Source organism: Macrosteles quadrilineatus, unplaced genomic scaffold (genome assembly GCF_028750875.1).
Source record: "Macrosteles quadrilineatus isolate MER2022 unplaced genomic scaffold, UCM_ALF_1.0 Scaffold_5__1_contigs__length_97177068, whole genome shotgun sequence".
NCBI classification, from domain to species: domain Eukaryota; kingdom Metazoa; phylum Arthropoda; class Insecta; order Hemiptera; family Cicadellidae; genus Macrosteles; species Macrosteles quadrilineatus.
In genome coordinates, this window is record NW_026542598.1 from 62,997,109 (window position 1) to 63,022,445 (window position 25,337).

A 25,337-nucleotide genomic window follows, 5' to 3' on the forward strand; every position below is an offset into this window, starting at 1 on the left:
CCATCTCTAAGCAATCTATCTCAGTAAATCTAATATCAATATATCTCAGTCAATATAAAACTTAACCTGAACTTTATTTAGAATGATTTCCCAAGATTAATATTCTGTGTAAAGATTAATTCAACACTTCTATTTATTTGTTTATGTCAGTGGCACTTTGTACGAAAGAAAATCAGAGTAAGTAGTTTAAATTCTACTTTTCTATCAAACCCTACCCTGAGAATCGATACACTATATGAAGTAGCTGAAGTAGGTACAGTCATCATTTGAACAAATAAACACATATTGCAAAAATATATTTTTTATTACAATACTGTATACACATATGGTTCAGAGCAATGCAATAAAAACTATTTTAAATAATTGATAGAAAATGTTGTCATCTGCATAAGGAACATATAAAATATTAAACATTAACAAAATGTTATACAAAATACCAAATTTAATACAATAAATAACTTAATTTTAACCAACGATTTAAATAACTAAATTCGTCATCAATCACAATAAAGATAAATTATTATGTTACATTGGAAAGCACCCACCTTCTTTGCGTTGGCTCGAAAAGGATTTGACAACTTTGATAACATGTATGGATTTAACGTCATGTTTACACCAGAGTTTTACAGGAAATGTTTAAACCAGTAGTGTCACAAGGGCCCACTAGAAAAAAGGCCATGCTGCAGAATCCAAGACATCACACTAGTGGATAGATTTGTTCACTGCAATATCCCATATGTGGTTTAGGTAAATAAGCTGGCTGTTTGTCAGATTTTAGTACAACTATCCACCACTATGACATAGTGTTGCGCTGCAGCATGGCCTTTTTTCAAAAACGTGTTGATGCATATTAATCACACACCGTAAGCTTAATTACCAAAGAGAAAATGTTACGTGATTCTTAAATATATTTTCCGTGTGGATTGCTTTGCGGATTTTTCAAACTTGTGTTTTAGAGGCTGAGAAAACCACAGCTTAAGTCAATATATTTATGTATTCTTTGAGGTGTTGCCTTTCAGATTACTTAACAATATTATTCTAGAGGTTAAATACCCTATTGTTGAAACTGTAATCCTCTGTCATCTGGATGGCGACCGGTTTCGACAACCATGGTGTCATTGTCAAGCCTTAAAGACGTGTTGTCGCTCCTAGGAGGTGGTCATAAAGTCTTGAAAACAAATACACGAGACACGCACAAACATATTTACGAATAAATAACACAGTATGGCCATACAAGAACACTAATTTTCACGGCACGGCTGCAGGTGCGACAACACGTCTTTAAGGCTTGACAATGACACCATGAGTGTCGAAACCTTTTGCCATCCAAACGATAGAGGATTACAGTGGCAACAATAAGGTATTTATCCTCTAGAATAATATTTATTTAGTTTTAAAAAATAATAAAAATTAAAATTAAAAAGTGGATAGCAAATCACATCCACGGTTTCAATAGCTTTAAAATGAGATATTTTGCAGCTTTTTATCTTAATAAACAATGCTGTAATATGCTTCAACCATTAACATTGCCCTTATGGGCAGAAAATCCAAGATGGCTGGCGGTCCTGCTGACTCTTTAAGTGTATTCATAAGAATAGCATGGAACTTTGGAAGCCGTCAAGGCAGAGCCCATAGGAGAGTATTAAGATTAAAAATTACCATGTCCTAGGCCTGTGGTATGTTGGCTCTATTCATGGAAAAAATGTCTCAATTTTGCGTATTTTGCACATAATTGACCATGAGACAGATCTGTAGTCTATGTGGACGGGCAAATGCAAGGTTAAAAGAGGCCGCCAACCTCTTTAAAAAAAAAAAAAAAAACACTACACTTTCAAATGAGAAAGTCATTGTTGAATAATTATGCACTTAAAAAATAGAACCGCCCTATTTGCTTGTCAACAATTATTTATGAAATTGAAAACATAACTGAAAATAATCCTACTTTGACAGTTCTCATTGTGCATCATCACAACTTTTTGTAGCTGTTTGCTGTTTAGTTCAAAGGTTCAAATTAAGCTGTTATGAATAAAATATATATATATATATATATTAATAGTGCTGCACCCTATTGGTAAACGTTATAAATTTTTAATGCTATTGAACATCATAGAACCAACATGAATAAATATTCATAAAGTTAACATAGGAAATTCCAGAGCCACTGGGGCGGAGCCCAAAATGATTTTTGAGATTAGAATAGGCCTATATGTTAATCAGGAATATGAGCTATTGTAATGCTAAGTTTCATCCCAATCCGACCAGTAGTTAATGCGTGATTGAGCTTCATCCAAAAATGTGTGATTGAACTTCAAACACACAAACTTACAAATTTAAAACATTAAATAAATAATAATAATAAGCATGATTTAAATAACATTAAATTTAGTGAGTATTTAGGTTAGCTGCTACAGGGAAGGACGAAAGTGTTTTTTGATCAAATGTCAATAGTGAGCCAATAACCATAATCTACAAACGAACAAACTACATAAGTGATTTTTGAAGTGATTCTCCATTGATAGAGAATAAACTAAAATAAATAACATAACTTAACAATCTTAACTAACAACCTCGATCCTAACATGAGTCATTTACAAATAAGAACAAAATGAATGTCTTTATACATTCCAACAAATAATACCAATAGAAATGGATAAAAATTACAGTGTGATTCACAACGATTTTATTAAATCTTTCATAACAATTTTTTTTTACATTGAGATCTGTTCATTTCAAAACGTTTAGAATTATAATAAGTTATCATTCAAGGCTAATAAACTAACGTGTGTTATCAGTTAGCTTCATTGTAACAGATATAATAGTAGTAACAAAAAAAAACATTTTGAACTTACGATTAAAAGACAAAGTCTCTCGTTTGCTTCCTAAGTCAATGCATCTGATTTTGAATCACCCTGTATTTGTAACATGAAAAAGACAAAATTATCAAACTACATGGTAAAAAATAATTAACACATATAATACTGATTATATAATAATCTAAAAAAGAATCATAGATAAAACTATAATATACTAATGTGATGCAAAATAATACTAGACTGTAATTGTTTAAAGCTATTGAATAGAATTTTGAAATTAGCAGTTTAAAAACCACACTACATTTTTTTACAATATTGTAAAAACTACAAATTCCATTAACTAATGCAACTTATTTTGGTTGTCGTTGCCTAGTTTTATGCCGTATTTTGTTCAGTCAAAAACAACGCATTCAGTCAAATTTTGTCCACTAAGTTTAAAATATGACAACCAAGTTTAAAGTGCTCACCTTCAAACTAAAGGATGTTGGTTCGCTTCCAAGTAAGATGAACTCTGGACCCAGATGACATGGTCTTTAGACTATCAGTTAATCATATCTAATAAAAGAGGGTTTGGACCGTTCCCTTTCAAAAAAGTAAAACATGGCAATTAAGTAGAAAAAATTAATTAAAAATAATGTATTAAAAAACAACCAAGTCATACCGTTTAAAGCTAAATTAGAAATTATATGTTAGAAGATAATAACTTTATTCAGGCAAAGTTAACAATAAATTGCAAATAGTATATAGAGTAGAGATAGGCTCTTAGTATATGTGTGACATTCAACTTATTACAATTATTGTCAAGGCGCGGACAGAGAATTAAATTGAAACTAAGATGATTTAAAATATCATGTTTGTAAAAAGTATAAAAGTCAAGAGTGTAAAAGATTATTTGAAATTCGAGAAATGTACAAATTTAAGTTCCTAGTTTTTAATGGTGCATACAACATTGTCAGTATTCTTCACAAACATATCATTGTTGTAAGAGCCTTTTAAGGGAGGAGTTCATGAAAAAATCTTTAATTATAAGCCAAAAATATTGAAACTATTTCTGAATATTACCATACAATAAAAAAAATTGGTTGGAATTTTTTCACCCCCTGTGGTGGAGAGGGTATTTTTCACTTTTTACAAGGGTTTACCAGATTAAAACCAATAAAAGATCATTTATAACTTTTTGTTTCCAAGTGTTTCTTAAAGTATGCTCTGTGATCGGTAGGATGGGTTTGGTTTGAATACAACAATTAATGGTTCTATACAATTTTTATGTTTTAATTTGGATTTTTGTAGAAAATTAACAACAAAATTAGTATTAAAAATATGTTTTATTATGTATTCCTTCAAACCCATCCTACAGATCATAGAATTGAACAAGCTGAACAAAATAAACCAAAAATCATCTCTCTATCTCTTCTAGAAGCGGGGCTATACTGTACTTGGGTAAAAGATACAAATTTTGGGAATCCACAGTGTCTGCTGTTGGGCCTTTATCTGAAAGCAGCTGTTGGGCCCCCGCTCTTCCAAAATAAATAGGCAGTCAATATAAGAGACCAATATATGTTAGCATAAAGGTTATACTATATGAATTAAATAGGCTTTAGGTGGATGAAACAACTAAGTTTTAGTCAGATTGTATTACCAAAATACTCAAAACAAAATGATCCAATGAATTATATGATAGAAAAAATCTCCATGCATTATTGACTTAAATGATTTTTTCCAAGGTTAATACAAATTGTACGGTCTTAAATTTTATATTTGGAATTTAACCTTGAACCAAAATATGTAAAAATATCGTTATAAAAATTTTTTTCATGAACTCCCCCTTTAAACTTGCTTATCAAAATTAAAGAGCCTTTAAAAATCATACTGTCCTGCAATATATAAATAGTTCGTCTTCAGGTAGCTGTGTACATTTTAGGAGATATAAATATTTGATTGGCAATCATGTATCAGGAGTAAGGTCGTTTAACCTTGCAACAGATTCATAATCTTCAGTAATCATGCGATAGTCTATGACCGCTTGACGAGGCTTACCGGTACACTTGAGAATATGTTTGTCACAAGTTTGTTTCCACTTGAAAGATTCACCGCAACGCGGACACGAGTACGGCTCCACACCAGAATGTATTCGTTGATGTGTCTTCAGAGCAGTTTTCTGGCCAAACGATCGTCCACATTCTTCACAACTAAAGGCTCGCTCCCCCGTGTGGACCACTTTGTGATGCTTCAACGTCTGACTGGTTTTAAAGCCGATCCCACAAACATCGCAGCAGTATTTTCTTACTTCTGCATGCACGATTCGCTTGTGAACCCTGAGCGCTCTACCGTGAGGGTAACTTTTCCCACAAATGTCACACTGCACCGGCACCCCAGAGTTGTGGACCCATTTATGGGAGTTCAGGCAGCTCCTGTCTGGGAAGAACTTTCCACAAACTTCACAAATAATCTGCTTAATGTTTTCCGAATGTTTGCTTTTTTTGTGACCCACTAAGGTCATCTTGTTTTTAAATACCTTTCCACATACATCACAAATCACTGGAGTCTGCTGCGAGTGGTGCCGAATGATGTGAATGTTTAAATTGTCCTTTTGAGCAAATGGCTTTTCACAGACCGGACAGACGTAAGGTTTTTCTCCTGAGTGTAGCACTGAATGTTTCATGAGATTACTTTTCTGAGTGAACAACTTGCCACAAATTTCACATCGGTGATATTGATGTCCCGTATGTATTCGTTCGTGTCTATCTAACTGTTTCTTCAGCTTGAAAGCTTTACCACAGAATGTGCATTTGTGAGTTTTCTCTGTAAAATGAGCTATTCTCGTATGAGCGTTGAGGGCACTTTTGTCCGTAAAAGTTTTGGAACAGATGGAACACACGAATGGACGCTCTCCTGTATGTGATCTTATGTGGGACTGAAAATTCCAACTATGTTTGAAAGATTTATTACAAAACGTACAATTGAATGACTCTTTAGGATGCACTGACTGATGTTTCTTTAAGCTAATAGGTTTTTCAAAATGTTTGTCACATTGCTCACAGTAGGTAATTTTCTCATTTTTTGACCCTGAAGGTGTTTCATCAGACTTAAATGAATCTACATTATCACAATCATCACCAATTTCTTCATCCTCCTTGTTTTCTTCATTTTCATAGTTTTCATCAATGTTTGTTTCTTCTGTACAACTATTATTATTTTCTATACCTTCACTCTCTTTTTTATCCAAATTATAAAGCTCATTGTCCTTTTCATTTTGATTACCAAGAGCCAAGCCATCAGTCCTACTAAAGAAACTATTCACATGAAAAACAGTATTCAAGTAATTTGACTTGTCAGGAACATTTTTCTCTATAAGCTCTTCTGTGTAGTTTACTGATATTCTACTTGATTCCTTTTGGCATTTCCCTTCTTGTTGAGTCAAATCTAAAAGAGCTTTATCTTCCTGGCTGGTTTCCTCTGTCAAATTGACAAAGGTTGGATGTGGTTCTTCAGATAAAACAACATTAACTTCCTGAAAAATAAGTATTAGATCACTTTATTTAGTTTTAAATTGTTTGATCTCAATTTTAGTAGCTTATCAAGTTATAATATTGTAAAAGTTGGGCTTGGTATTTTACTTTAACAGTTTAAGTTAAGGAAAGAGAGGTTTGTATTTGTGAATAGGCCAAAGTGCAGTTTTCATGGACTTTTATGTACTCTACTCTTACTCTTTGGTACATGTTAAGAACCAAAACAAAAACATTTACCAAAAATCTTGTAGCATTAGGCTACATTTTATTCAATTTGTTTCCTTGTTTCCTGATCTTGGGAAAATGTCACAGCTGGAGCGATAAGAAAATTGTGGAAAAAGTTATGGACATCGTTAGATTTTGAAGAAACGTCTTAACGAAAACGACCCAGTTAACTTGGGTCGTAGAAAACACGGTCGAAGAGGGCGTGGATGAATGGATGGTGTAGTGCAGAGACTCTGACTGACACAGTGACGCAAGATAATGTTCAGGGCGACGAGGGGGAGGGTAGTGATAACGATTTGACCTTGCCCTTTGCTACTTAGAACAACGGTCTACTGCCACGCCTGCAGATGTAATGTTCATGAGAAAATGGCGGAACTACGCGGCAATAATCAAAACTACAACAAATGAAGATTCGAGGTTTCATGTCTAAGAACAAGTAGGCATAACTAAAGTTCATTTTTCAGTACAGTATGTGCAATATTTCTTACAAAATAATTTTTGTTTTATTTGTCTTTTATTACGTTTTGTTAGTTTAATCTTCTACTAATAAAACAAACCATTGTATTTCTTAATTGATTACTTTGTTTATACTTCATTTCAACTTATTTTACCTTTCCCACTGTGTTTTGTATAGTGCAAATTTATTGAAAAATAATATCGGGAACACGTTTGGATTAAGCGAACGTTCGGATTAACTGGGTTCGGATTAGCAGGACTCAAGTGTATTTAGTTTATTATTAGACTTATAGGCTAGAAGTGTATCTAGAAGAAATAATTGAGGAACATCAGGCTGGATTTCAAAGAAAGAAGATCCACTACCGACCAAATATTTGTTCTAAAAGAATCAATATCCAAGTACTGGAAGTTCAATACAAAGCATTAAGAAATAGAAATCTAGGTATGAGCATTAAATGGGGACTTATATAAGAGAACTGGCAATTGTAGATAATGTTGTGTTTAGTGTCTGAGGACAGAGATTCTAATAGATAAATAGGAAATGAAATAAACAATGAAAAGACTGAGTTGGTATATTTTGGCTGGGGGGGGACAATGGTAGGGTATCTTTTGAAGTATTAAACCATAAATTTGAACAAGTTGAAGAGTTCAAATACCGAGTGCAAGTAAATTCAGAAACCTCAACACAGTCGCAGCCAGTCGGAATTCTATCCGTACTAACTCGGTTCCAACGTTTGGACGGCCAGCTGTACTGGCCAATAAGTATGTACAAATACGCGCCAACCCCGTACAAAGGACGGGTACTCTGCTAGTGTTTCATAATAATTTGTAAACTAGTACAGCTTACTGGTGGAGGGTCCACAGATACTGGTTCACTAGTCAGCGTTTCACAGCTTTGAAGGCCAGGAAAACTTTGCACACCGTCAGTCCAAGAGCTGTCAGAGAGATATACACCATTCTGCAACATTGAATCTTCCTATTGGTATTGTACACACAATTATAATTCTTTGAGGTATTTTAAACCACTGAACTCCAGTATTTTACTCTTATCCTATCCATCTAAATTTCATTTTGGAAACTTAAGTTTAATTGTACACCATACTTGCTTCTACTTATTTCTAAGTAAAATCACACTTTGTCAGTGAACTTAAGTTTAAACTACATGTGTTAGTTTGAAGATTCAATTACAGTTGGTTTTTGTAAAATGATAATTGAAGAAATCTTACCAATATTGTAACAATATTACTTTTTTTCCCAAGGACGCTAGGCATGAGCCCAGAATTGTTTTTCACATTACTTCAGGCTAGACTTAGGGGTTATGGCATTGGCATTATCACTTAGATAGAATCCATTGGTGATTTGGCGGGATTTGAACCCCTTGAACCGGAGTCCCGTGCTCTAACCACTAGACCGACCTCGCTCCCCACAATATTACACTAAATTACTTATTATCTTTAAATTTGAAATATTATTACTCTAGGCCTACTGATTTCTGTTGAGTATAGAATTACAGGGTGAGGCAGACCACCAGTGCACAATGTAAAGCGGCCAAACTAATCGAGATAGATCGATCGTAACAACTTAAACCTCCATATTTTCACCCCAAAGAAATTAGGGAAATTGTTTTGAAATCCCCCCTAACAAATGGATGTGGGGGTAGTTTTTGGAAAATGTTCAAATTTGTCCACTGGTCATTTTTATAAAAAAAATATTTTAACTTATCTTGATGCTCATGTACAGGATGTTCAAAAATGTCTAAAATTTAGGATCTTACAGTTAATTTTATGGCAACCGCCTACATTAATGTAACAGATCACAATTTCATCCCAAATTAATGAAAAGAACACTCTGTAAATGAGTGTCACGATAAGTTAAAAATTGTTCATCAAAATTTTCAGTGAACAAATAGACTACCCTACCTTTAAAATGAGGCATCACTTAAACTACCTCGACATTAGAAAATTTTCCATAAACTACCTCCATCCCCCAAAAACTATCCTTTTCGTGTGTTTGGGAGATTTCAAAATAATTTCCCTAAATTCTACAGGGTGAAATAGGGGGGTTAAGTTGTTACGAACGATCTATCTAAATTGGTTTGACCACTATACATTGTGTACGGGTGGTCTGCCTAACCCTGTTCCTGTATAATAATAATGTTTGCTAAAATACACATTACGGATTGCAAAAATACTGTACAACTTCTTACCTTGATGGCTGAAAGAGGCTCATTTTTAACATTTTCTGAAGTTTTGTCTACAGTCGTAGATGTCAAAACATCTCCCTGTAAATTGATTATTTGTAAATGTAAATTCTTGTGCAGACACATTTGCGAAACCAGCAAAACGTGTAATAATAAAATTGAAACCCCTAATCAATGAATTTAAAAAAAATTTAATTTTAAATACCCTTTTGACATGATGAAATTTTTAAAGATTATATTGACCTTACTATTATAACTAGTTGGTAGACGTATTACGATACTATATTTTATTGGTACTGTAAAATAAAGTTGGTAGAAATGGTTCTCTAAAATAAAAACAGTTGCAAACCAAACCTGTCATTAAAATGTACTCAATGATCATAGATTGAAACTACTTTCTTGCATTATCATCCTTAACTATTAACTATGAATCTGCAGATGACAGTTTTATACAGGTTTTAAGCAATTTTCAATCCATGTTTCCAGGGGTGCTTTGTTATTCATTTAGGCTACTACTTATTTCTTCTTATACAAAAAAGTTAACAAACCTTTTTCAGCAACATTGAGTAAGTGTTTTTAAAATATTGAAAACATAACTCATATTAACATTGGAAAACCTACATACAAAAAATAAGAACGATAGACAGTAAAGAAAATATAATCCCACATCAGAATAAAATCGACACTTTTCATGTTGTGATATTAAAAAATCGGGAATGTTGCACGACGTCCAAGTGCCACGACGTCCAATAATATTTTTCCAGTGCCACGACGTCCAAAAAGTATTTTTTTAGTTGTTGCACGACGTCCAAGTGCCACGACGTCCAAAAGTACAGTAACTGCCAAAAATATAGTCTTTCTACAAGCTTTGGACGTCGTGAAACAGCGCACTATAGAATTGTAAAAAAGTATCATTTGCACCACGTCCAAAGCCTCTGCCAGTTGCACGACGTCCAAGTGCCACGACGTCCAATCAATATTTGACTGTTGCACGACGTCCAAGTACCACGACGTCCAAAGTGCCTGCACACAGTGAACACTGTTTGCCGACCTCAGTGCATACAGTTCGCATTGCAATTATTGAAATATTAGTTTTGAAGGCGATTAGGCCTAGTTAACTGTTTGAAAGTTGTCAACCGCTTCGTCTTCGATTAATGTTTAAATTATTCAATATTCAATGGTTCTAATTGAACTAATTATTGCATTAGCTTAAATTTTTTATATGTAAAATAAATACTATGTCACCGTAAAATGTAATGATGCAGTATTTCTGTTGTTATGATTGCATAATTGATTTCTACAAAATAGAGCTATGTCATAGAAGCGAAATAAATAAATGACTACACTATTCACTATATTGTATGATTAATACAATAAATTAATCACTAGCCCAAAAGTAAATATGGTAGGTTTAATGTGAGTAGTGGTAGAGTTCTAAGTACTTCAGGAGAATAGAATTGTCATACTATATCAATTGGTAGCAAATTTACTCGTAAGATCAAATGTATGCACAGTTTTATAACAGCTGTAAGACTTCCCATTTAAGTACCGGTGTCATTGAAATTGTATAACTTCCATTGAACAGAAATGAGATAAGTAGATATTGATACACAGATATATGAATTTTCATACACTTATAATATGACGAATTCAAAAAAGGTTTATCCGTCAAATGTGCTAAATATTATGTAAACTATAACTTATCAACTTTTTAAGCTATAATGATGTTACTACAATGGTCAAAAATGTGAAACATGTATTTTTTAAACTAAAAGAAGGGTTTCTTTTAGTACAAACCTTGCTCTATTAGTGCATACGAAAAATAATTTCACTATTTTACGAGATCAATGTTTGACAACAAATGGTTGAAGCAGATATTCAGAGAGTGTCTCCAGCTGATGCAGAAATAAAAACGTATTTTAGCCATAGCACAGACAATATACAGGGTTAGTAAAAAGTGTGGAGACCCCCTGTTATTTTTAATGGCCCATACAAGAAAAACTAAACTCGGCACACCTTTATGGCATGTTATGAAGTACTTTTTGGGCATAACCGTCACTTGGTGTACATCCCCAAAATGGGGGATTTTGGGGGAAACTCAAAAATTTTAAATACAAAGACCTATCGAGTGACCCCTCATTTTGAAGGTCCTGGTAAAAGAAAACCAAAAACGCAAACTAGAGGTCTCTATCTCAATCCAGTAAAAATGGCAGCCAATTGAAATTCTCGGAAGTTGAATTTAACTTGCAGCTTTCCAAGTCTGGAGACCCCCTGTAAATTTTGTAGCGGCTCACACTAGGAAAACTAAACTCTTCACACCTTTTTGGCATGTTATGAAGTACTTTTTAAGCCTAATAGCCACTTGCTTACCAAACCCAAAATGGGGGATTTTGGGGGAAACTCAAAAGTTTTTAATAATAATCCCCATCAAGTGACCCCTCATTTTGAAGGACCTGGTAAAAGAAAACTAACAACGCAAACTAGAGGTTTTTATCTCAATCCAGTAAAAAATGGAAGCTGATTGAAATCTTTAGAAATCGGAAATAACTTGCAATTTTAATTTCAATTGGCTGCCATATTTTACTGTGTTAAGATAGAGACATGTAGTTTGCGTTGTTAGTTTTCTTTTATTATTACCTTAAATATGAGGGGTCACTAGATGGGGCTTATCGTTTAAAATTTTTGAGTTTCCCCCAAAATCCCCTATTTTGGGTTTGGGAACTTATGAGAATTTCAATTGGCTGCCATTTTGTACTGAACTGAGATAGAGACCTCTAGTTTGCGTTGTTGGTTTTCTTTTACCAGGACCTTCAAAATGAGGGGTCACTTGATGGATCTTTGTATTTGAAATTTTTTAGTTTCCCCCAAAATACCCCATTTTGGGGATGAACACCAAGTGGCGGTTATGCACAAAAAGTACTTCATAACATGCCATAATGGTGTGCCGAGTTTAGTTTTTCTAGTATGGGCCGTTAAAAAAACAACAGGGGGTCTCCACACTTTTTACTAACCCTGTATAATACTATAATAGTAATCTATCTATCTATCTATACTATTATAAAGAAGAGGTGGTGTCTGTGTGGGTGTGTGTGTCTGTGTGTTTGTATGAGATAGCCTAATCTCAAAAAGTACTGAACCGACTGGGCTCAAATTGCACGTAATTGAAGCTACAGCTCCGAGGATACATATTATACAACTATTCCCTCTTCGTTATTGTCCTAGGGCTCTGCCCCGTGGGCTTTGAAAAATTTGAGGTGAGAGATTTTAAAATATTGATTGATGGTATCCATAGTAACAAGAGCAAACCTACATAATTTAAAAATGTAAACAACCAGAACTAACTGTCAAATGAATTTTGATTTCACAATTCCACACAGCTGGTTCAAACATCCTTATATATAATACGTGAAGGCGATTTCTACGAAACACTACTCCTCCGTTAATAATGGACGGATTTTTACAAACGAGGTGTCAAAATTAAGTATTTTTTGTGTAGACTCCCCCTTTCACCAATTCCTGTTTATAAAAGTCCTCGGGCTTTGCCCCACAGGCCATCAAAATCCCAATGTATTTCTTATGAAGAAAAAATTTTGTTTACTTAAACTGACGAATAATTCGTTTTAAGTGCATATAACACTAAAACAGCTGTTCATAGTAAACACATTATACACTCAAGAGCTTTCGTTTTCAGAGTGAGTTTGTTGTCATTTCAGTTTCGATAATAGTGGAGTGAGCGTTCGTTTTCAGAGTGAGTTCGTTTTCAGTTTCGATAACTGAAGTGGAGTGATTGATTACATTATCTTTGAGTTGACTCTTTTAAGTCAACGGAAATTGTGACTTTTATTAGTTTTGAAATAACGCCTGCAATACTTTGCAATTGCTCGAATTCGAGCAACAGGTACACTAGTATTAAATAATGCTCGGATATCAGAACAGAGAGGGAAAGGATTATAAATTTAAAATAATGATGTTAATAGTCTGAATGTAAACATTATTTTACATTACTTAAATGTAGCTGTCAAACCAAATGTTAATGTAATTTCATTAGTACTAGAGGTCGTCCAGTGGTCGAAACTCGACCAAAAATTTGTAATGTACAGACTTCTCTATTTTCACCCCACACTGTAAATAAAACATGTGATTGGAGTTTCTTCAATTTGTTTTGATTTTCTGTTTATATTTCGTTGTCATTTCGTCACCGGCATGGAAACCCATAAAGCTCATGTTAATTTTTTTCAAATTTCAAATTCATTTCTTGTGCTTATTTCTGAGACTATTTTAATTTTAAAGGGATTCTGCACACCTACAGAAAAATATCTTTCTAACAGTATGCGAAGATTTTTCCTGCGATGCCCACAAGCTGAAAAAAAAGGTTTTAAAGAAACATGCTTGCCTATTAATATACAGGGTGACCGTTAAATCTTAGGTCGGCTTTATAACTTTTACTCGACAAACGATATCACAACCACATTTGGTATACCGTTACTGGAAATTGTAAGCTACTTTTCTGTGTACATGGTGGTCGGATATCACCTTTGGGGGACGGCCCGTCGGGGGTCAGAAGAAAATCTTTAATGACAGCCTATGTTCAGTTGTACATCATTCTAAAGGTCTACTTCAACTGAAAACAATGCCGCAAACCGCACTTCAAAAGGTTGATCCTGCGCAAAATGGCAGATATTCAAAGATTTTCAAAATTAGCCAATTTCTTTAAATTAAAACACTAAATTAAATCTTTAAACAACTGTAATTTTTAAACGGATGGTCCTTTTGAAGTACGGTTTGCGGCATTCTTCTTTGCTTAAAATTCCCTTTAAAATGATCCCCATAACTTCACATTCAGTGATCCAAATAACTCTTCAGGGCGACGGCCCACAAGGAGTCGGAAGTAAATCTTGACTGGAAGCATAGGTTGATATGCACATCAAATTAAAGGTATTTATTATTAGAATACAATGTCGTGTGTTGTTGTGATATGTGTTTAGTGGTGTAAATGGGAGGTTGGGGTTCCCCCCGTCAGCGTGCTGATGGTCCCCTTCCTCCTGGCTATCGATGGCGGGTTCTGCCTGTCAGGGATTAGATAGGTCCCGAGTGTTGCTTGCACTAAATGCGTCGGGGCGCTCTACCATGGACCTCTAGGTCCCGACCTAGTGGAACCCAGGTGGAGTGACGCTTAAACAAGCAGCCGGAATCCCTGGTTAGGATTGAGGGGCAACCCTCCTTCCGAAGGGTCTGCTTCGGCAGCCGGCGAGCCTGATGACCTTAAGTCATCCGCCTATGATGTGCTAAAGGTTGATGCGTAAGCTTCGGCCTACATCATGGGGCCCGGGTATGTCCTAAAGGATAGGTACCGGGTATGCAGTCAGGGGGCTTCGGCTCTCATGACAACAATAAATGTATAAATGTATAATGTATGTATATGTATATCGTTTGTCGTTTAAAAGTTATAAAGCCGTCCTAAGACTTAACGGTCACCCTGTATAGATATGATTCTTTCAGTTACTTAATTTGTTTATGTTTATGATTTACTAGCTGTACCCGCGGGCTTTGCCCCGTTTAACTTAACAAGTGAGCTCGTTCGCATGGCTCAATCACGTCCTGGTTGAAGTACGTTCGCTACGCTCACTCACCTTTTGGTTGCAAATTAAATGAATGATTAAATGAATTTATTTATTTCCATTGAGAACAAACTTACTACATGCATTTTGGCTGTAATCAAAATTTAAAAAATAATAGTGCTGCACCCTGTTGGTAATCCTTGTAACTTTAATGCTATTGAACATCATAGAAAAGAACCAACTTGTTTAATTGAAACAGCTAAATACTGTTAAATTTTTAAAAGAATTTCTTAACTTCTTTTTGAATATGAAAAATCATAAGGTTATCATTGGAAACGCCAGAGCCACTGGGGCGGAGCCCGAAAGCCCGATCAGAACAAAAACTACTTAGTTTTCCTATTTAATGCCCAAAGAATCGGAGTACCAAATTTCAGCCTCCTAGGTAAATGGGAAGTGGAAGAATTAGTGATGAGTGAGTGAGTGAGTCACAGTCAGTGAGGGCTTTGCCTTTTATATATTTAGATTATACTGAGTCTGTTCTATTTTTGTGAAATGCTGTAATAATATTTTACTGGGAATAATTCGTTTTAAAAGAAATCATTCATCATGGATATAGGAAATAATTAGGATTCTATAATCATTGCCCTATCAACCTAGGCCCTTTTCCTGAGTGTTATGAGGTTTATGTTTTGATTTATTTTTGTGTAAACCGTAATATAATCCCCCTGCCACAGCAAATCTGTAGACTGAATTTCCAATTGCCTGATTATATAATTTCACTAAAATATGTTAGAAAATTATCCTATTTTCCACATTTATTTATATTTTCCTATTGTAGCGAATTTCCCTATAGGGAAGTAGCTATTACCGTAGGTCTCATGGTAAGACTTAGGCCCGGGACCGATTTACTTTTTCATTTTAATGTCCCCAGAGGCCAAAAACACCATTCGTTCAAATTTTTATATATGTATGTGTCCGTGAACACGATAACTTGAGTAATTTTTATCCGATTTTGATGAAATTTGGTTTGAAGGTGTAAGGCGGGATAAACTTGAATGAGTTCGCGATCCAGCATGATCGGACCATGGGAACAGGGTTTTATGGGGGGTTTTATGGGGTAAAAATTGGTTTTTCTCACTTTTTACCCTCAAAACACAAAATTTCCCAATTTTTCTCTAAACCTTCTTAAAGAGCTTAAAAAACAAACAATTCAGTATATCAAAGTGTTTTTGTACGGTTATTGGTTACGGAGAAAACTAAAAAAATGGTAAATTTAAAATTCCCATGTTATTCTTATGGAGAATATTGTAAAATGTTGTAGTTTGCTTGTTTATGGATATATTTTGATCAAACTTGGCAAATTTATTTATTTTATAGTAAGCCATCAATATTTTACTAAAAACACACTACTTTATTAGTTTCCTTGTAGCAGCAAACCTAGGTACTCGTTAAACCTAATATTATTTAAATAGATCAATTGAAAATCAATTCGGCCAAATGGAAATTCGCTTAGACGGCAGGTTTGCTGCGGCGGGGGTATTTTTCTATTTGTCGGTTTGGAACTATTGTGATAGCTTTTTGTTTACAGTGCAAACCATGGATGTATGGATGTATGGATGGATGGATGTATGTGACTAGCAAACGCGAAAAATACTAAACCGACAAGGTTGAAATTTGGTATGATGATAGATGACATCCCCGATTAACATATTCTTACCTCAAAAATTCTTTCAGTCTCCGCCCCGGTGGCTCTGGCTCTGGACTTTCTCATGTTAACCTTATGAGTATTCATATTTAAAGAAATTAAAGAATTAAATGTTTCATTCAAACTACAAGTATATTACTTTTCCGAGAACTAGCCTTTATCAGGACTTCCGCTCCCACGCTAGTTGGCAACATCAACTGTGCTATGTGAAAACAATAAATCTTGAGTAAATATACTGTAATGTTGAATTTTGAGGTTGTGGTGTTCCTTCGTAAACACATTCAATTATAATCTAGGAATATGTAAATTTATTGTTATACGTTAACTTTATTGATATTCGATTCGCTACAGTACTATAACATTATATATAGTATAGTGTTATAGTACTATAAGTAAAAGGCACCTATAACATTTTCAATTCATGTGCGTTGTATTTTAGAGTTGGGAAACAAAAGAATCCTGTGTACAACTTATTTATATGATATTCTCATTGGTTGCAATTTAATAAGTGGTGTAGCAAAACACAAACACAAAATTTATTGAAATAAAACTAAGTCAATGTTAAGTGAATACAGTCCACTCTTGGTAATTCAAACACTTGATAATTCAAAACTTTCGATAATTCAAAATGAAGGCTCAGTCCCTAGAGAATCTCTCAATATTTCAAATTTTTACCATGCATTTTGATACACTCGGTATTTCAAAGTCCAAATAGAGGGCAGGTCAATTTGTAACACGCAGTAATTCAAAGTTTCGTCGGAAAAACACTCTATAATTCGAAGTAACTCAGTAATTCGAAGTTTCGTCGGTTAACACTCTATAATTCGAAGTCATGTTGTAATTTGAAGTTTCGTCGAAAAAACACTCTATAAATCAAAGTAACGCAGTAATTCGAAGTTTAGTCGGCAAAACACTCTATAATTCGAAGTGATCTCTTCCTGTTATAACAGGAAACTATACAGTACAGTACATCCTGTTCCCATGGTAGGCTAGTGTTGGATGTTTTGATGTTTGTTTAGTTAGAGCAGTAGTCAGAGTTAGTTCGCTGACTTGTTTTTCTAAGTTGGCAATCCGATCTCTAGATTGCGCGACATCTCCTTGAGCACAAACGTAGTTGTCGACAGCTGATAGTTCAGCTATTGGCGAAATATATAGCGCTAAATAACAGATTTCTTTGCAACTACAGTAACTGAAAAATAAGCCGATTGTTTAAAAGTGTACTAAAATACGGTATGATGTTTTATTGTAACGTGCTGTACCTTTGTATGTATTAAACAAATGAACTCTCTGTAATTCGAATGGTTTATTTTTCTCCCGATAAATCGAACTCTTGATAATTCAAAACTCTTGATAATTCAAATTTATATGCTTGGCCCACCAATTTCGAATTATCAAGAGTCTACTGTACTATTAATAAACATATTTGCGACATAAGAACATTTAATGGAAGCCTAAAAAACAGTTCTAAAAAGGCATTCTATTCTTTATACTAGTAAAAAATTAAAATGAGGGTATAAAAAATAGTTTTCAAAGATCATGTTGATCAATGTACATTCATCTAGTCTTGAAAAAATAAGTATTTAAAAGCTTACTCCAAACATAATGAAGTTTATCGGTTGATAACAAAATGTCATCATTTTTCAAACCATGTAAACCTTATAGTTTTCCAACTGTTGCCTTGTTTATTTTTTCTTTTTATTATTTTTTTTTTTTACTTTATGATGTTTCAATTAATGGTTCAAATATTCATAGTATATATATTTCTGAACAAGAACATATACCCATGTATATATAACTAATAAACGTTCCATTAAGCATTTTACACGAGAGAACACTGTTCGGCAAGTAGCCGGTCATCGTAACCGGTCATCATGAAGGAGCTTGGACGTCGTGCAACAGCGCTGAGCTATATTGGACGTCGTGCAACAGTCAAATATTTATTGGACGTCGTGGCACTTGGACGTCGTGCAACTGGCAGCGACTTTGGATGTCGTGCAAATGATACTTTTTTACAATTCTATAGTGCGCTGTTTCACGACGTCCAAGTGCCACGAAGTCCAAAGCTTGTATAAATACTATATTTTTGGCAGTTACTGTACTTTTGGACGTCGTGGCACTTGGACGTCGTGCAACAACTCAAAAATTATGTTTTGGACGTCGTGGCACTGAATAAATATTATTGGACGTCGTGGCACTTGGACGTCGTGCAATGCATCCAAAAAATCTATTGTGTCTACTACATTCTGGATAAAAAAATCATGGACAATTCCCATACACTTAAGGACACTTTGTCGTAACCTTTGTCGGTACGAAAACCGAATATATTTTTCTGATTTGTCAAACTGTATTAATCTTATTCTTCACTGTAGTTGTACCAGAGAGAAAAGTGTCGTCGTCACTGTACGCAATTCACTTAATTGTGATATCACGGACAAAATGAAATTCACAAATGACAAAATATAGGATTTAATTTTAAAAAAAAAAATGAACTAAAATGAGCTTCTGGGGACATCAAACTTTAAAAGCATATCGGTCCGAGGTCTACCATGTCACCTACTGTACCGGTAACAACTACTTTCCTAGTAGGGAAATTTGTTAAAACAAAGTTTCTTGATACCGTATCCAACACATACTTATCCTTTGGACACTTTTTTTTTACAACTACAAAGTATGTCCAGCAAACCTATGCAAGGGACAAACTAGTGTGATCATGATTATAAATTACGAAAATTACTCTGTTCACAAAATTTAGGCGGTTTTAGGAGAAGCAATCTATCCCCCCGATTTGATCTTACCTTTAAAACAATAACTCGACAGGTGAGGTTTGTCAAAACGTCAATCAGCTGCAACGTATGTAAAAAATGAAGTGGGGGAACTTCCCCTCAAACTGCGTAAATTTTGTGAACAGACTTTTGCGTGATAGGCCTGATTGAGAACAAATCCTGTTGATCAACATTTTTATTTTATTTGAGGACTTCAGTTTTATATTAGCTACATACCTGAAAAGAGCAAACTTGTTGTCTCAAGTAGAAATCAGACTTTTCTACTTGAACTTTAAACTGAAAGAATGCTTCGACTTTGCTCAAACACGATCGACATATTAAGGGGGGTAAGCCATCACCCTCATACATCTGAAAATAACATTAAAAGCTATATAATTTTAGAGTATCTAAGAGTAAGAACTTTTAATTTTACACAGCATGTTTTAAGTCCTTGACCGACAGTTTCTGTTAGTGTTAAGGTGACACGTGGTCACACACACTGATGGTTTTCGTTTATGTTGAAAACTTATTTTTTTATTACTTTTTAATGATCAAGTGATGTGGTTAATGATTGTAAATTTAATTTCAGACTATTTTAAGGTGTAAGTTAGTCAGTATTTTATTCATGGATGGTTACAGCACGGTCAAACTTATCAAACTTGACTTCAGGACGTTTTGAATTCCGAGATCCACGGTTAGGAGATATTATGTGGGTTTACTGGATCCCTGACGAGACTAGCAGTGAAAGTGAAGTTGACGACACTACAAAGATTCCGACTTCATTTTAGCAGATCATGAAGAACAAGAGTAAGTTATGTAGATGACAGTTCTGAAGAAGAGGATCATGTTTTGTTAGCAGAGTAGCTTCTCCAAAAGCTATTCAAGCTATAGTCTGTTCATCAAGAGTCTGAAGTGAAGCACCGCCTCCTACTAAATTTATGGCCTCAGCAGGCTGGGCGACAATTTTAACTTCCCACGTTTTATAATCACCTTAAGAGTTAGTCAGTTAGAGTTAGGATATAATTTTGATATTTTGATTCGCGCCTGGTTATTAAGTTAATGGAAATTTGTTTAACCTTTTGATTAGTACCAGTATTTTGCAATAATCAACTATCCTACATCAATTTGTATCAATCTGTATACTAAGATACTCTTGCAACAAAACCAATATAAATTACCTGTTAAGCCCTCGTTGTTTTTTAAAATTAGCCTACTTTATTATAGACAGTTACAACTTTGTGACATATTATTCCTATTTACAGAAAGTAGTCTATGAATTAACACAACATAAAATAAATCTATTAACAGTTTATCAATGTGTTATAGTATAGTTAAATATTTGGATGACTAATGTTTTGCTAACTTAGGAGAAAAATGTATACAAATAACAACAAGAGAGTGTTAAACTAGATGCAATTAGGATATGTGGTTTAGAAGTAATATGTTGGTCATTAACATATAGAAATAGAATGTGATGAATTGGGAAATAGATACACGTCGTAGATAAACTTGGCAACAATTCTGATAGTATGCATTGGAATCGTTGGAGGATAGAAACATTTTTGTAAGATAACAAAGTCTTCTTTAGGCCTAATTGAAACATGTTTTTATATCAATCGGCAAGTAATTAAAGAAAGTTGGAGCAAGATAAAGATAAAAGTTTTTGAAAGCTGTTGAATTTGGTTTAGGGACTTACACATTGAAACATCTTCAAAGGGTCAATGCCCGAGATCCTATGGTGTGGCGATCTTCCCCTTTTTTATCATAGAAAGCTTTTAAAAGTTTAAAAACATACAAATTTCTTAATCTAAGTAATTTTTAATCTTTAAACAAATGTTCGGAATGTTCGAATTTTGTTTTGTTGGATACTATGCAGACAAAATACTTCTGTATGGTTATTATTAATTTTAGGTTCGAGTAATATGCTCCTCCCCACACCTCAATGTCATACTCGATTTTTGAACTCATCAGAGCATATAATATATAGTTCTCAAAACATTTTTTCTACAGATTGGCCTCAACATTGATACCTGGCTGGGTAGCTGAGTGGATATAGTGCTCGCCTAGTAATCAAAAGGTCGCGGGTTCGATCCTGAGAAAAGTAAGTAGCTTTTTGATGGTTCGAAACTGGACCCAGCTGTTCCTGATCATTGGGCTTTAAATAAATGATCCTGGCTAATGAAACAGCTGATCTTAGTCAGTAACAAAGCTACACAGATCATCTCACACCATTCTACACTCATCCTTCACTCATATTTGGGTTAAAATACGCACCTAAGTGGCGTCCTCATCTCAATGATTGATAATTGATAATTGAATAATTGATAATTGAATTAAATTAACATATAAAAAATCCGGATATATTTCAATAATTTTTGTCTCGCTGCCTCAATACGTATTATCCAAGATAATTTTGAGTCAAACATTTAACCCTAGATATTTTATTGATTTTACCTATTCAATGTCCGCGCATTGACACTATGGATCCATTTTACAATTTAAAGAATTATATTTTAATGGCTCAGCAAACTAATTATACAAGACAAATTGAAGATTATGTATTTTGTTTTAGGACTCATGACCACAAAGTTTTTTGTGAACCGCACTCTTGGCATCTTTATATCAGCTTGCATTTCTTGTCTAAGCTGCTCTAGATTTGAACTGCTGTAAAACAGTGCAGTATCGTAAGCAAACGCAACTAGTCTACCATTGAATACACATTGTTTTAATGTTATGGTACGACAGCTGACATACCACTGACCCACTGAGCGCATAAGGGTTTGACGGGGAAGATGTGAAGAGAAAGTTGTTTCGAGGAAACGACTCTGATTGAATCATCCCCCAAGTCGCACGACAAAACATGTGACAACCTCTACCCTCATTGGCCCCAACCCACCGCACGCACTATTGTGAGGCGGTGCTTTACTTCATACTCTCAATGAACAGACTATAATGACGCTGAAATAAATAATTTAGTATTGAGAGGACTAAACTTTAAAACGCCTGCTAGGAACATCATTAGGAGCTTACCTCGATTACATGCGCACAAGCTAGAACACTAGGAAACCAGCCAAGCAAAAAAGAGGTACCGGTAGGTACCGCAGTTATTATTTTATTCATGACATAATTACGAACATGATCCTGATAAATACAAATGTCAAACTTGCAACTGAAAGAGCTGGTTTCCAAGTTACAACTAAGAAAAACAACTATAGAAACGAAGACATTGAGGGGCTCAATACTCCATTTTGGATTATTGTTAGCATTATCAGTTATATCATCTTCAGATGGAGAGAATATTTCATCTGTATTTATAAAATATCTTTACAGCAACTTAAGTTAGACGTTTTTATTCTGCAACTATTTCCATTAAACGATTTGAAAACTTATGTGCCTACGCTTTGATGATAGGACTCGTAACCAAAAAAGAGTAGGTACCGTAACAGATAAAGCTGCTTTTATATAGGAGCTGTTTGGAAAGTTCATCATAAACGGTAAACGATTTTGCTCCATAACTTCAGAGATATGAATTGATGAGATCCTAGTTCCATTTTGTGGACGATAGGGGTTAAGTTTTGAGTCTACATGCTCAAAAATCTAAGAAATTGTACAGAATCAAAATTATATGTCTTTAGGTGACTAAAACCTCGTAAGTTATCTTCTAAATACATTTATATTCCGTTTGACTAAGTATTTCTACCTCAGTAGAACAAGAGCTTTGACATGCCAACTCAATCTGTGATAAAACTTTGCCGGTCAGTAAGTTACCTAATTGTTTACAACAAGGACATTTAAGTTTAAAAAAACAGTAAGTTAACAAAACATTAACTCCAGCGGATAATCGGTTCAGCTCGCTTGAGTAGGTAACTTAATAGATGAATTGCTGAAAAATCTAACATAATGACTAGAAAATTATCACGGAAGAATTACTTCAAATCCCAATAGAATTGAGAAGTGTGGCAACCCTAATCTGAACTCTTTAGTGTTCTTAAGAAAAAAAATTAAACTTAATAAGTTTAGACAACTAATATTATCAATTAGCAGCACACGGCAGCACAACTATCGAACTCACAGAGTGTGTGACCTGGTCTGCCTTGCTGCCGGATCAGCCACATTCCCAACATTTATAGATCCGTTGTCTAACTATTAAAAACTATTTCAATATGACTTCCGTATCTGTTGTCAAAAACAACCAAATGAAAATATAGGTAGATATATCGATTACATTATTCGAATGTTTCATTTGATACCTATATCGATTTTTCAACTGTTTCATTCGATATATCGTTTGGTGAGTTAGGTTAACCTAATTCAATAACCAAACAATATTGAATTAAACAATCGATAAGAAATCAATCGATATTTTCATTCAGTTGTTTTTGACAACAGATACGGAAGTGTACCCAACTGATAAGTGTTATAGGCTAAGCCCAAAGGGATTCGAAGCAATGCTTCACTAATAAAATGAATTAAATATATAGCATAGGCCTAACGGGAAAAAAATGGGACTAGGCCTAACCCTATATTAGATTAATTCATTCACTAAATTTTAGTAGGGGTCTACCTATGTCGGTCTTTTTTTAAAACTCCTAATGAAATTAATTAAAGTTATTGAACAGCCTAGATGAAAATTGTCTTTAAAATACCCAATCTCCCCTTAGTTTATGCCTTCTTATATTAAAATTATCATAACCTAAAAAAATTTTTACCTGTACATTAGCTATTTGCATAATTTTATGAGCCAAGAACCCAGATCTGCTGTCGTTATAATTGGAAAATATTGACACATTACCACTGCCATCCAATAAACACAAGCGGCATAATAAGTTTGGACTGTAATCCATGTTGACTGACATGTTTAAGTTACTGTATGTTAGTTTCTAATTAGTTATATTTCCCAGTTTTATTCGAAGAAGGCCTAACAAGGCCATACCTTACTATGTTTTGTGTTATTTTAAAAATTGTTTAGGCTATATGGTTAAGTTAATACATTTGTATAAACAAACTATCTCGAATTGCATGAAATAAAGAAAAAAAGGCCTTGTGAACCTGAAAGTCAGTGTTTTGTCTCTTGCTCTTCTTTCTTTGAAGGAAGAGAAGAATGCAATTCACCCTTCACCCCACCCCCCATCAAACTCCGCACTTCTTTCTTTCCTTTAATTCCTTTCCACTTGACCTTGCATGCAGCGGTTCTCCTCTGTTTTTTTTCTCACTGGGATGACAGACAAGTTAGTTAGTACCATTGTCTGCCGCTTGTTGCCGCGCTCCGCTGTGTCTGGCTAGTGGCTGGCTGTCTGCTCAGCCACAGCCATACATATGGCTCAGCTCATTGCTCCTCCAGTCGTTTCCGTTTGTTTACTTTTTGAGTTGAGGTTAATATAGACAAGAGTTATTTATTTACTTAGCCGGAGTTTTTTTTATTCTTAATATTTTTCTTCCGATTAGGGTATTGTTTATGATCCATGTTAAGATGTTCTTCTTTTAAGAGGCCAAAGTATGAGGCAAGGCTGTAATTTTTAAAGGTTAAAATTTTAGGCTATGGTTTAGTTTAGAATTTCTTCCTTCAAAAATATGGGGTTTTCAAATCAGTCCCTCTATTAGTGCTTATGAATGTTGGAACCTTGGTAGGTTCTGGTAGGGGCTGTTAATTTTGTGCAGACTTAACTTAGTTAGAGTGTAACTCAGTAACTTACCGGTTAGGCATTACAGTGTGCTGGTGTCTATGTAGGTGAGTGTTTTAACATCTGAGCAAGCCTATGTGTGGATTTATTACGGAAAGATTTAAGTGAGGCTAGGGTATTTCAAGTTAACTTACTTTAAACTTTTTCATTCTATTTTTGGGACACTTCTTTCTGACACCTCTTATTGACAATTGTTACAATCAATTTGTCGCGCCTCAGTTTTGTGCACCTTTTTGACAATTGTTACAATCAATTTGTCGTGCCTCAGTCTTGCGCACCTTTTTGCCAAATATTACAAACAATTTGTGACACCATAGTCTTGCACACATTTGTCAAATTAAAAAAAAAACCATTTACTGAGTGGCAAGTCAAATGGCAGTTGTGTAAATTATAGGTTGGCCTACCTCGTTGAAGCAAAAATGCAGAGG

The 25,337-nt window shown here is 34.5% G+C and overlaps 1 protein-coding gene across 1 annotated transcript; it reads right to left on the reverse strand.

Moving 5' to 3' along the window:
* Window positions 1–4,645: 4,645 nt before the first annotated feature.
* On the reverse strand, window positions 4,646–24,288 carry LOC128995647 (zinc finger protein ZFP2-like). Its single transcript, XM_054420664.1, has 5 exons — window positions 23,938–24,288; window positions 19,466–19,597; window positions 9,210–9,284; window positions 7,851–7,961; window positions 4,646–6,324 (listed from the first exon to the last, which is right to left on the reverse strand). The coding sequence occupies exons 1-5, from the start codon at window positions 24,082–24,084 to the stop codon at window positions 4,759–4,761; spliced, it is 2,031 nt and encodes a 676-aa protein (XP_054276639.1). The 5' UTR covers window positions 24,085–24,288; the 3' UTR covers window positions 4,646–4,758.
* Window positions 24,289–25,337: the final 1,049 nt, after the last annotated feature.